General features: G+C 38.8%; 1 protein-coding gene across 2 annotated transcripts in view; it reads left to right on the plus strand.

Annotated features, from left to right (window-relative positions):
* Positions 1-14,746, plus strand: part of arhgef17 (Rho guanine nucleotide exchange factor 17) — a 262,211-nt gene that overhangs the window by 206,549 nt on the left and 40,916 nt on the right. Inside the window, exons 6-8 of one of the 2 annotated variants that reach the window (XM_062974485.1) lie at positions 8,305-8,481; positions 9,610-9,705; positions 11,437-11,487. In XM_062974485.1, coding sequence (XP_062830555.1) covers positions 8,305-8,481; positions 9,610-9,705; positions 11,437-11,487 — 324 coding nt within the window. The remainder of the gene's footprint in view (positions 1-8,304; positions 8,482-9,609; positions 9,706-11,436; positions 11,488-14,746) is intronic. The other variant, XM_062974487.1, reaches the window with a different exon arrangement.

Raw genomic sequence — 14,746 nt, forward strand, 5'->3', positions numbered from 1 at the left:
TCTCTTCAGTGGTATGCATCCACATGTATTTATACAAGGTAATTTGGCTTTCAGTTATTAGATTGATAACCTGGTTGTCTCTGATCTGTTAGGAACAGAGATTATGTAAAATCACTCATGGATATATATGTACTACAATACAATATGGTATTGTTGTATGTTGTTGTTGTTATATTTATTTATATCCCACTTTATCTCTCCCGAAGGGGACTCAAAGCGGCTTAAACATAAAAGCATTAGTACACAATCTAAAATATCAAATATAGAAACATTAAAACAGAATTAAATATAAACACTATTTTAAAAACTGGAAAATGGAAATCTCTATAACCTTTTGGCGATGTTATGATCTTTGGAAAAGCATGACCTTGTCAGAAGTCACAATCTATTGAAAAATGATGCCATAACCTCTTGGTAAAAGCATGACCTGTTAGAGTCATAACCTTTTTGGGAAAATGGTATTTGCCAGCATTCATGCAAGGCAACTAGGTTTCTCAGCTGTTAAACTGATGTACCCAGGTATGTCTTTGAACTGTTAGGGACAAAGATATGTCAATGCATAAACATATATATATATATATATATATATATATATATATATATTCAGCAGTTTCATAAGTGTCCTTCTCAGTGCCCAAAAATATCTACTCTCCCATAAAACATCTTGCTTTCATACCATGCTCTCAAGAGACAAAAATAAAGTAGATTTTGTTAAAAGTAACATATCTGGTTTACTCACAACCTTCATGTATTCAGCGTACAGGTACACAACTTGTCGATCCAGTTACAGATAGGATTTGGAGTAGTTTCTTTGTGCAGATAACACAAAGCATCTTTCTTATAATTAAGAGCAACATGGGTTTGCTCTTGACAGTCCAAAGTCTACATGGCGTCTTTGCTCTAATGGAGTTTGAAGTCCAAAGCATCTCATTTCTGTCTCCTAAAATGGAATCTGAGCTCAGAGCAATCCCAGATCTGATCATGTGGTCTGCATCCCCTCCCACAACTTCAAGAAACATAGAGTAAAGGGAAAGCTGGAAACAAAAACATACATATACAATACAGTAAGAAAACAGAATCATATACAAACAAGTTACTAGTGGAGGCTTGAAGAAGGTTGCTATTTCCAACACATGGATATACAGAAAATGATCACAAATCACTTTTTTTTTTTTTTTTAGAAAAAATTACTTAAACGGTGAGAAGCCAACTCTAGAAATCTTTTGATCCTCTGGGGATAATCAATAGGGGAAACTAACCAAGTAGTCATCCTGGAGAACCTAGAGATTTCTAAAGAGTGCATATTAATGAAAACCAAGAATAACACTATGTAACAAAAAATCTGTTCCTGGTTTGAAAGTGTTATTTCCTGTTTAATTGTGCAGTGTTTACTCTGAAAGTAGTTCTTCTACTCCAGAAAGTTTTGTTTTGTGGCTGCCACAAACTATGTTGAATTGGTTGAGATTATATGAGATATTCATTGAAAAATTATAGCAAAATGTGCGGCAGGATGTCCTGCAGAAACAGAGGTTTTGCAGTTTAATAAACTTTTCCCATGTTTTTATGAGAGAACCAATTAGGAAATGACATTTATAACCCAGGAACAAAAATAGTTTTACATAGTGTAATCAAATCTGCAAAAATAAAACCTGTTATGTATTGAAAGGTGCCAGGTTCAATGTCTGTCCAAATCAAAGTCTCAGTTGCAAGCAGTTGATAGCTGTATTGGTATAGACAACAAAACTGAACTATGCTCTGCTTGTTGACAGGACTGAGAAATGAATAATAATTACATGATTTATAGGCAGTACCCAACTTACAAACAAATTTCTGTAGGCTTGTACTTAAGCTGAATTTGTATGTACCGGTAAGCTGGAACAGGACATTTTGAAGTGTAACTCCAGCCATATGTATGCATGTATGCACAGCCCGGGCTATGGCGCAGGCTGGTGAGCAGTCAGCTGTAGCCAGCTGCAACAAATCACTCTGACCAGGAGGTCATGAGTTCGAGGCCAGCTCGGAGCTGCGTTTGTCTCTGTCTTTGTTCTATGTTAAGGCATTGAATGTTTGCCTTATATGTGTAATGTGATCCACGCTGAGTCCCCTTTGGGGTGAGAAGGGCGGAATATAAATACTGTAAATAAAATAAATAATAAATAATGTATGTATGTATACACACACACACACACACACACACACACAATATAAGCTTTGGATAGCATAGTGAAGGGCTAACACCCCTGCAGTGTTTGTTTTTCTGTCTGTGCCTCTGCTGATTGTAAGTCGGATGCTTTTAATGCATTTTTCACACTTCGGCACTCATACTCCCATCACATAAACATCTAGCAAAATAGTATACATACAAAGCTCTATAGTTCACTCTATCTCCAACACATCTATGCCACTGATGGAGATGTTTATGGCATGACTTTTAGGGGGTCATGACAAAGGCCAACTATATTGCCAGCTTGTTGTATTTGCAGCCAATGGTCATAACTTCTTGTCCAGATGCAGCTTACACTATTGCACATTCGCAATAGTCCCATGCCCATATGCCATCTTTACGGGCTTCCCAGAAAAAGCATCTGTCCTGCCAGTGTTGCAAACAGGATGCTGATGTAGATTTTATCCTCCTTTCTTCTTCTTTATGGTTGCCAGTAAATGTCAGAATCTCCTAACATTTCCCTGTAGGCCTCCTTAAATATTAAGAGTTGCCAGTAAATGTCAAACAACCACCAAATTCTTGACATTGGAAGCAACAGGGATGTAGGTGAAGTAATATCTCTTAAAATGGGCAAATTAAATAGGGGTGGGGGAGAAAGAGGCTGAGGTTTACAGGCAGAAAGGTTTGCTGAACAAGAGACAGAGCCCAGAATTGTGGGCTTAACACACAAGATGGATAAATGAATGGATGGAAAGATGGATGGATGGATGGAAGGTGTTGCACACCAGGCCTAGGAAGACCTTTGACCACCACACAAGAGTCTGGGAATATAAGCAGACAGTTTATTGCAAAAATCATATAAAAATCATATAAAAATAAGGAAGAAGAAAGGAAAATCTATAATCCAAAAAGGTTGAGCAAAAGGGAACAACCAAACAATAATCCAGATATCTCATAAAGTTCCTGAGAGGACAAAGTCCAGGAACAACCAGAAATCACAGATATAGCAAAAGTCCACAAACAGGAAGGTATAACTAGTAAAACCTGAACAGAAACATAGAAAACTTCCAGGATATACAGTAGAATCTCACTTATCCAACATTCGCTTATCCAACTTTCTGGATTATCCAACGCAGTCGGCCTTTTAGTAGTCAATGTTTTTGTAGTCAATCTTTTCAATACATTGGTGCTGAATTCGTAAGTACAGTAATTACTACATAGCATTGCTGTGTATTGAACTGCTTTTTCTGTCAAATTTGTTGTAAAACATGATGTTTTGGTGCTTAATTTGTAAAACCATAATGTAATTTGACCTAGCAGTTCGAAAACATGCAAATGTGAGTAGATCAATAGGTACTGCTCCGGCGGGAAGGTAACGGCGCTCCATGCAGTCATGCCAGCCACATGACCTTGGAGATGTCTATGGACAACACCGGCTCTTCGGCTTAGAAATTGAGATGAACACCAACCCCCAGAGTCAGTCACAACTGGACTTAACGTCAGGAGAAAACCTTTACCTACCTAATTTGATGTTTAATAGGCTTTTCCTTAATCCTTCCTTATTATCCAACATATTCGCTTATCCAACGTTATGCCGGCCCGTTTATGTTGGATAAGTGAGACTCTACTGCAGGGGTCCTCAAACTTTTTAAGCCGAGGGCTGTTCCACAATCCTTCAGACTGTTGAGGGGCCAGATTATCATTTGAAAAAAAAAATACAAACAAATTCCGATGCACACTGCACATGTCTTATTTGTAGTGCAAAAACAACAACAACAAGAACAACAACAACAATGAAAGAACAATACAATATTTAAAAATAAAAACAATTTTAACCAACATACATTTATCAGGATTTCAATGGGAAGTGTGCTCCTGCTTCTGACCAATGAGATAGTCAAGTTAATTAGGGTTGTTGTTGTTGTTGTTGTTGTTGTTGTTGTTGTTGTGTGCCTTCAAGTCATTTCAGACTTTGGGCAAGCCTAAGTCTAAAATGTATTTATTTATTATTCATTTATTTACTGCATTTATTTACTACATTTGTATCACAGCCTTCTCACCCCAAAGGGGACCACAGAGTGGCTTACAAATTATATGTACATACAATATATTACATTATTAGCATAGCACAATATTAGCATTATATATTACTATACTGAACTATACCACTATACTGTAATTATTAGCAATATTATATGTATTATAGAATATATAATTAATATTATTATATGGTATTATTATTAGTGTTATATTGTATTACATTATAATATTATTATCAATATTATATGTATATACAATATATTGTATTATAAAACTGAGGGTGGGGGCCAGGTAAATGACCTCGGAGGGCCGCATCCGGCCCCCGGGCCTTAGTTTGGGGACCCCTGCTCTACTGTATTACATCCAAAATCAAAGCTTTACTTGGACCAGGAACAAGAGAACTCAGGCTTATCTTCTCACTCTAATGCAGTGTTGCCTGAACTGACCTTAAGGTGAACAACTTGTTGTTTAATAGACACCCATGAAAGCATTCTGTTTCCTGTGAACTTTTCCCACAACTTTCCCACATAATTTCTCCAACCTTTGCAGTCTATTTTCGGCTCTGATTTGTAAACTTCTTTTGATCTCCGTGGCTGCAGGTGGGTTTCCATGACAACGCTCCTTATCACTCAGCTCCTCACTCAATTCCTTATTTGCTGTTGCTGCTTCTAACTCTCCTGCCTGCCCTTGACACCCTGTACTTTCTGAGCTGTTTTTCTCAGAGAGAACCATCATTTCCCCAACTTGAGGGCCCAGGAAAGCGCACAATCCTCTCTAAATCATACCAGTTAAACCATCAGCTTCTGGTGGCTGATCTGCAGCTGACGAATGGATGGATGGATGATAGATATGTTGTGCTGTCTTTCTATCTATAGCTGTTTATCTAGATCTCATGCTCTCTTAGTTTGTGATATGTATGTATGTATCTTGAGTTCTGTATGTATCTTGCAATATAAATATGATATAGCTGCTTTTGGTGTTACCTGGGTGCCATTGGGGCCCAATTACTTTCTTTCTTCTCTTCTCCCCTTTCCTTTTTCTTCCTTCCTTCCTTCTTTCCTTCCTTCCTTCAATCAATCAAAACCTTATTCGTATCCCACCCCATCTCCCCGTGGTGACTCAGGGCAGCTAACAACATGAAATGATAAACAAGCAAATAGGCAATATAAACAATCAATCATAAAATAAATCATCATAAAAGTTAATAAAACACAAATACACACACAACATTAAAACAATAAAACAAGGTTCAAAACCATGTCCAAAGTTAACCGCCTTTGTGGTGCAAACAAACATACATATTTTCACACGCACACGCACACATATATATATATACTGTACATACTCAAGTATAAGCCAACCCGAATATAAGCCGAGACACCTGATTTTACCACAAAAAAGCTGGGAAAACATTGACTCCAGTATAAGCCGAGGGTGATAAATTTCAGAAATAAAAACAGATACAAATAAAATTACACTAATTGAGGCATCAGTAGGTTAAATGTTTTTGAATATTTACATAAAGCTCAAATTTAAGATCTGATCAAATCATTATTCTCATCTTCTTCAATGTAAATGTGCTTATGTATCCTTTTAATAATAATAGAGTAAAATAATACATGTAATAATAATAATAATAATAATAATAATAATAATAATAATAATAATAATGAATAATACAGGAAAATAATACAAGTACAATAGAGTCTCACTTATCCAACACTCGCTTATCCAACATTCTGGATTATCCAACGCATTTTTGTAGTCAATGTTTTTAAAACATCGTGATATTTTGGTGCTAAATTCATAAATACAGTAATTACTACATAGCATTACTGCATATTGAACTATTTTTGCTGTCAAATTTGTTGTATAACATGATGTTTTGGTGCTTAATTTGTAAAATCATAACCTAATTTGATAGGCTTTTCCTTAATCCCTCCTTATTATCCAACATATTTGCTTATCCAACATTCTGCTGGCCCGTTTATGTTGGATAAGTGAGACTCTACTGTAATAATAAATAGAGGAAAATAATAAATGCAATAAGAATAATAAGATCAGAATGAAATAATAAATGTATTATTAATAATAATAAAAATGGAGTAAAATAAATGTAATAGTATCAACAATAATAGAGAAAAATAATAAATGTACCATATATTCTCGAGTATAAGCTGACCCAAATATAAGCCAACCATGACCCTCACCCGAGTATAAGCCGAGGGGGGCTTTTTCAGTCGTAAAAAAAAGGGCTGAAAACCCCAACTTATACTCAAGTATATACAGTACCTTCCCACAGTTCTTTTTCTTTCCTTTCTTGTCCCTTCCTTTCCTTTCTTCCTTCCCCTCGTCTTCCCTTCTTTCTACTGTATATAGTGTTTTAGACCCACAAGTAAAGAGAGAGTGCTTTAGACCTTCTGTCTGTCTGTCTATCTATTTCTTGTCCTTTCGATCTCTGTATATAAGAAGAGAGGAGGCTACCCAAATGACTAATCAAAGACATATTCTTCCCAGAGACTTAAGTATGCAAGAAAATATTCGAGCATGCCTTAAACCATGGGTGAGGTTCCTGGGAGTTTTAAACCCTTTTTGGCTGCTGCAGCCTCCTTTTGCAAACGGCACCGACAGAAGGAACAAGCCACCCACTCCGAAGCCTCTTCCGTGCCTCCTCCAGCCCTGATGGATGTTTGCATGTACCACCGGGTTGGCACTAAATTACCACCAATTACTTGGGAGCTCAGCCATCCTTCCCTGACTGCTGGCCAATTAACCAGCCAGTTTTATTTGCTTTCGCTGTGATGAATAGCCTGGAGAGGTGGTTAGAGGAAAGAGGCTGGCCTCACGCAGCTGCCTGCCTTGTGCTTCCAGAGATCTTGCCTGGAACTGTTCTGATGGAAGGCAGCTTCTAACACAGGCATGGGAAAACTTGGGCCCTCCAGGTGTTTTGGACTTCAACTCCCACAATTCCTAACAGCCGGTAGGCTGTTAGGAATTGTGGGAGTTGAAGTCCAAAACACCTGGAGGGCCCAAGTTTGCCCATGCCCGTTCTAAATGATACCCAAAAGAGAGCACCATTGCTCATGGCCCAACTAATTACCAAAACTATGTGATTATTGTTGGGAAAATTGCATAGTCATTGTCATTGAGACCCCTGTCAGACTACTTTATCTCCTTTCTCCTTTCATTTCTCTTCCTTTCTTTCTTTTTTGTTTTTCTTTTTCTCCTTCCTCTCATTCTCCTTCCTTCCTTCCTTCCTTTCCTTCCTTCCTCCTTTTCACATGTCACATTTGTTGTGGTAATCTCTGAGCGGTTAGACTCAATTTAACCCTCTCTGGGAGAGATTCCACCAAAATCAGCAGAGTAGCCAAAGCAAAAGCTTTCAAATGCAACAGTTATTTACACGGGGCGAGCAAAGAGAAGCCTTTCAACTTAGGATGGCAATGGAATGCAGAGTCTCAGTAAAAGTTCAAAAACATTTATTCAGGTAAAAAGAATTCCATTGTAGATAGAAAGGCTTGGGAGCTGTCTAGTCTACTCTAGACTGGTTTCTAGGAAAAATAAGAAAGGAAAAATAACAAACATCTAAATAGTTACATCTTGCCTGGAGGAGTGGCAAGGTGTTGTTGTTAGCTTGAAGAACAAAGGGAGAAGAGAGAACCAAAATGGTTCCAACCTCATGGTCCAGTTTATTGGGGCCATAAAAGACATTCTGACCAATGAGAAGTTAGTGTCCCTGGAGAGTCACATTTCTACTAACTTCAAAGTAAGGGATGTGACATAAACAGGATAGAGGGAAACACAGTAAAGCCTATCTAGGCATGCTTTGAAACAGGGAAAGGATTCCCTCAATCTAATTCTATCATCTATCTGACTCCATTTAGACTTGAGTAGTCCAGGGTGATTCCCAACAGGTATTCATTGAAAAACTAGTGCAAAATGTGCGATAGCAGTCTGTTCCTCTCACAAAAACAGAGTTTTTGCAGTTTAATAAACTTTTTCAATGTTTTATGATAGAACCAATTATGAAATGACATTTATAACCCAGGAACAAATCTCGTGTTACATGTGGCTTTTCTCCCCCTTTCCTCTGCCATCAGGACCTCCTGAAACATACCCCAGAAGAACACCCTGACCATCCCTTCTTACTAGAAGCCCAGAGGAGCATCAAGCAGGTGGCCGAGAGGATCAACAAAGGGATGAAGAGTGCGGAGGAGGTGGAGAGGAACGCCCGGATCGTGCAGGAAATCGAGTCCCACATCGAGGGAATGGAAGACGTAGGTTTCTCCAAAACTGCCTGGAAATGTGTGACGGTGGTGGGACGAAGGGAAGGGACTCCCCCAAAGATTTCAAAAGAGTCTCATATGGGATAATGTGGTTATTCTGATAATCTGGACCTGTTTTCTAGAGTGCTTTATTAGTCATCAGTCCATTGAGTTTTGTCTGGAAGTGTCAGTGCATGATGAGAGGTTAATTGAGACAAATACCTATTCTGTGTCTCAGACTCCTCTCCTTCCGAAGACATGGCATGCTTATCCAGTCTCATGGAAAAGTAAATTGTCATCAGTCAATCTCGGCAATTCCAAGCCTGTTATTATTATTATTATTATTATTATTATTATTATTATTGACATTATCTACAACTATTTACATAAAGAGAAACTACTAAACACATCTTGTCTCAAGCAGTTCATAATAGCGACTGAAAGCATTCATTATCAGTAAAGAAAACGCCTCCCACATTCCATTGTCTATGACATGTCTTCCTGCTATGTATGTAAAAAAGTCTCATTCCTTTGCCCTTCTAGCAGTAAATCAATGCTCTATGCAATTAACTTCTTCAGCACTGGAATGCTTGCCGGAGCAAATTTCCACACTTACATTACAACAATGAATTAAACATTTCACTAAATAAAACCATAACCTTGACAGGAAGCAGATGGACAGCCAAGGGCTATTGCAATAAAGTTGTATGATCCTTGTTGCTTACCCCAAACAGATTTGTCAAAGATGAGGAAGAAGGATCTCCATAGGAATTGGAAAGTGACATACTCTTACACCTCTCTTTTAGGGTGATCAACCTCTTTAGGTCACCTACCCCCAAGCACAGAGGTCCAGTCCTCCTCCACACATTGCTTCAAAAGGGTTTTTGGAAGGGAGAGTCAGTTGCTCAGAGTGATCTACTGGGATTCTGTGGTCAAGAAAGGGTTTCAAACGCTAGCCTCCAGAGTCCGATACTAAACCGTTCCACCATGCCAGTTCTCTGAAGACAGACTAGGAACATATTAAGCCATTTGATAAAATTGTGCATGGATAAGTTGGAGGAAAGGAATTATATCTGCAAAGACTCTTGTGAAAAGCCATGTTCTGACTTGGTAGCAAAGTGATAAGAGTATTGGTTCCAGGTGGGTCTTCTAGGAGAGGGATGCGTATATCCTCATAAAGCGTCTTTCTCCCAGCGATGGAACACAAAGGCCTCTCCAATAGACCTTAATCCTCAGGTGATTGATGGTTATTATTGCTGTTGTTGTCATTGTTGTTGTGACTGTTATCACTATTATTCATTGGTTACCTGCCTCCCCTACCAGCTCAAGGCAGGGTGCAACACAATCAAAGCACATCAACATAAAATAAATACACCAAAATACATATATAAGCGGTCCCCAAGTTCCGAACTCTCTCTCTCTCTCTCTCTCTCTCTCTCTCTCTCTCTCTCTCTCTCTCTATATATATATATATATATATATATATATATATATATATATGCTCATGCACATTTTGGATAGCATAGCGAAGGAGTTAACACCCTTGTTGAGTTGGTTTTGCTGTCTGTGCCCCTCTCCCTGTGATAATTGGATTTTGGAAAATTTGGCTTCTTGTGAATCTAAGGATTGGTGAGAATGTTTCAGTGGAGACACCTTTTCCCAAGAATTAATTTCCTTTCAAAGGGCAGATTTATCTCACTTCCTGTTGTCCCAGCCCCATTCTTAAGTAGAAATCTTTTCATAGAATCATAGAATAGTAGAGTTGGAAGAGACCACATGGGCCATCTAGTCCAACCCCCTGCTAAGAAGCAGGAAATCGCATTCAAAGCACCCCCGACAGATGGCCGTCCAGCCTCTGCTTAAAAGCCTCCAAGGAAGGAGCCTCCACCACGGCCCCGGGGAGAGAGTTCCACTGTCGAACAGCTCTCACAGTGAGGAAGTTCTTCCTGATGTTCAAGTGGAATCTCCTTTCCTGTAGTTTGAAGCCATTGTTCCGTGTCCTAGTCTGCAGGGCAGCAGAAAACAAGCTTGCTCCCTTTTGTAAGTTGGATGTTTATAACTCAGGGACTGACTGTATAGACTGAGATGCTTTGGCTGGAGGTCATCTCCAGCCAACGTCTCATTTAGAATAATAGAATATAATAGAATAAATGTATTGTTTTTGTACATTGTACCACCAAATTAAAAGCCTTCCCCAGCTTACATCACAAAAACAGCACAACCATCCCTCCACACTCCAGCCACCACTGCACAGCCCCCAATGCCACATCAATGTGAAGCCACGAAGTTCAACACAGCCACAGCTCTAGGATAAAAGCCATCTTCCATTCTATTTGTCCTTGCCTTTATCACCCTGTACTGTCTGCCAGATGGCAATAATTCAAAAAAAAAAAAGAATATCCAGAGTGAGATGGATCCCCAAGAATGCTCTGAGCTTTCTTAAGGCTGCGAACCTGTAAAATTCATCCAAAGAAGGGAGAAAGAGAGCAAACAATGGTTTTCTGTGCAGAAGTGGGGACCCTTTGGAGCACCTTCCTGTCTGCCTCTGTGCAGTTACCAAATCTGCAAATGCAGTAGGTTCAGCCACTCTCTAGAGCACAGCAGTTGAAAGTCACCAGCAGTTTTTAATTCAGGTGTTGGTTCCTTAGAAGTCTCAGATAATACAATCTCTCCTGGGCTGTATTAACCAACACCACAGTATGAGTGCCCTAGGTCAGGTCCTCCTTAACACCATAAAACTGGCCACCCGCTCCACTTGATCTCCATTTATAACCAACAGTTGAATTACTTATCTATTCCTTCTTAAATCTACTATAAGCTCCTTGTTGTTATTGATGTTACAAACCAGATTATTGTCCCTGCAGCACCACCATCTAGCCTTCTTCATAGCAGTTTTGACATTAGTTGTTTGGTCTCCCTTGAGCATTTGGTGACTTCTCTAACGGATGTAACGCCTTCTCTCTGCAGCTCCAGGCCCCGCTGCGGAGGTTCCTGCGCCAGGAGATGGTGGTGGAAGTGGTAAGTCTGTGGCCCTTCTCAAAGTGGGCATCTCTGGCAGAGACCAAGGGTGGGGCCAGTCAGAAGGCATCTCGACGGTTGATGAGATATAACTTCTGATCTGTTGGCAAGCTTGAAATGAAAGGACATGTGAATGCATTATAGAATGAGAGGCACCAACTCCTCCCTTTTGTGCCAGATGAGATAAGAAAGCTTAAAAAGTTCTTCAAGCTAAAGCCGTCATGTCCTGTGATAGATGTAACCGTTCTGGTTTTGTTTTGTTTCGTTTTACAGTGGATAGGAAATTAAAAGGAAGTCACACATTTAACACACTCTAGTCTAATATCCCCTTTCTGTTCTTATTTTGACATGTTTCTTTCACCAGCCTTAATTCTGACCCATTCCAAAGATCATACTGTGTTAATACCTTGGTTTAAGGTAAAGTTAAGGATTTCCCCTGACATGAAGTCTAGTCGACTCCGACTCTGGGAGTTGGTGCCCATCTCCATTTCTAAGCTGAAGAGCCGGAGTTGTCCGTAGACACCTCCAAGGTCATGTGGCCATAGGCATAACTGCATGGAGCGCTGTTATTCTAACCCATTCCAAAGATCATACTGTGTTAATACCTTGGTTTAAGCCAATCAAAAAGGCACAAGATATTAAAATACTTTAGCCATGGTCTCAAAATAGTCTTAAATTCTGTTTAAGATAGAAAACTTGGCTAGGGCCAGGCTTTAGCTAGCAGGTTAACCACCAGCTGCAATAAATCTTACAAATTGTAAGGTTAGCAATTCAAAGCCCAAGTCGGGGTGAGCACCTGACCATTAGCTCAGTTCACTGCCCACTTAGCAGATTGAAAATAGCTGTGAGTAGATAAATAGGTACTGCTTAAGCAGGGAGGTATTTTAATGGCACCATAAAGGAAATACCAGAAAAAATGCTGGATATCAAAAAAAGAAGGAAGTCTGTGAACAGGGCTCTTTGATATGGAGGATGGAGCGACAGCGCGCACACACACACACACACACGCTCCGTGGCCGAAATCGAGCACAATTTCCAAGACGCTGAAGATGGGAAATACCTATATACCTCTATCTGTTGTCTGTTCTGTCTGGGTATAGCGTATTGAATGTTTGCCTAATATGTGTTCCTTGATCTGTCCTAAATCCCCTTCAGGATGAGAAATGCTGTAAATAAAAATAAATAAAAATATTCCTTATATTATTATAGGTCACCTTTGTACCTAGTGTTGGGACTAGGTTCTGTAGGTTTATTCTTAAGTTGAATTTGTATGTAAGTTGGAACAGGTGCATTTTTAAGTGTAACTCCAGCCATATACACACACACACACACACACAGTAGAGTCTCACTTATCCAAGCTAAACGGGCCGGCAGAAGCTTGGATAAGCAAATATCTTGGATAATAAGGAGGGATTAAGGAAAAGCCTATTAAACATCAAATTAGGTTATGATTTTACAAATTAAGCACCAAAACATCATGTTGTACAACAAATTTGACAGAAAAAGTAGTTCAATACGCAGTAATGTTACGTTGTAATTACTGTATTTACGAATTTAGCACCAAAATATCACGATATATTGAAAACCTTGACTACAAAAATGGCTTGGATAATCCAGAGGCTTGGGTAAGCGAGGCTTGGATAAGTGAGACTCTACTCTGTGTGTGTGTGTGTGTGTGTGTGTGTATATGTGTGTGTGTGTGTGTGTGTGTGTATATATATATATATATATATATATATATATACACACATACACACACACACACACACACACACATACATACACACACACACATATACACATACATACATACACATACAAACATACATATATACATATATAGATACACATACATGCATGCTTTGGATAGCATAGGGAAGGGTTCTGGCTTGTATTTGACTTCAATACTGATTCATCCTGTGGTCTTCCTTTCACATCCAAGTGAAGAAATGTGAAGCTTCTGTTTACAGTTTGCAACCAATACCCATTTCCTTGTTTTGTCCAAATCTGGGACATTGTAGTTGATGGAAACCAAAACTCTTTCAGAGAGCCGTGTTTTTATTTTTACCCTTTTATGCCGCAGCAGGGCATAAATAGAGTAAAACAATAAAATATAATTAAAGCCATAAAAGCTTAGCAAAGCTATCATAGGCAGCTAGAAAGGGCCCAGCATGAAATTTGGCTTGGCTTTTGTGCTTTGAGTACTCTGTGGTGGCGACCAGAGTTTCCATACGAGAGTTTAAGGCGTTTTAAGTGGTTTTGATGGTTTATTTAATGTTTTTTGTTTTTATGCCTTTATTTACTATATGTCGCCTCAGGGAAGTCGGTGATCAAAGACGCCTTAGATGAATATTTAATGAATAATTTGAATAAATGCATAGTCTGAATGGGTATTTCTGGCTGTGCAAAGGAAGTAGGAAGGAAATGCCATGCCAGAGTCACTCTATGTTCTGCCTGCAGAAAAACTGAATTCTGCCATCCTTGACAATTATACAAATAGAGTAAATCTGCATAAATTTTGTCATATTTATTTTTTTAATACAGTTTTGCAGATTTTGAGGGATGGCATTGAAATTCGTTTGTCTCTTGGCATTAGGCATTTTATAACTGTCCATTCAGTGCAACTTAGGCCCCTTCCACACTGCCATATAAAATCCATGTTATCTGCTTTAAACTGGATTATCTGGCAGTGTAGATCCAAGCTTTAGCCCCATCTGCACTGCCATATAATCCAGTTTCCCATCCCAGATTATCTGATAATGTATTTATTTACAATTTATGTACAACATTTATACCCCGCCCTTCTCACCCGAGATTTATATAATCCAGTTCGAAGCAGATAATCTGGGATCAGATCCTGGATTATATGGCAGTTTAGATCTAGCCTTGGAATAGAGTTCCCAGAGTAAAAACCACTAATTCAATGGGTTTACTTTGGTTAAATTCAGACCACAAAACGGAGGTCTATGTCCCTTTATAAACTGGCGAAAATAATTTTGGGTGCAGCTACATTACACAATTCTAATGTTTTTTAAAAAATACATGTTTATTAATACACATTTTATACTACAAAAAACTGCATTTAATATATAGGGATGAAATCAAACAAAAAAGGAATAGCAAAAAATAATAACAAAATATATATCACAGCATCAAACAGACATAGATGTACAGTAGAGTCTCACTTATCCAACATAAACGGGCTGGCAGAACGTTGGATAAGCGAATATGTTGGATAATAAGGAGGGATTAAGGAAAA

This window comes from Anolis carolinensis, chromosome 3 (genome assembly GCF_035594765.1).
Source record: "Anolis carolinensis isolate JA03-04 chromosome 3, rAnoCar3.1.pri, whole genome shotgun sequence".
Taxonomy (NCBI): Eukaryota; Metazoa; Chordata; class Lepidosauria; order Squamata; family Dactyloidae; genus Anolis; species Anolis carolinensis.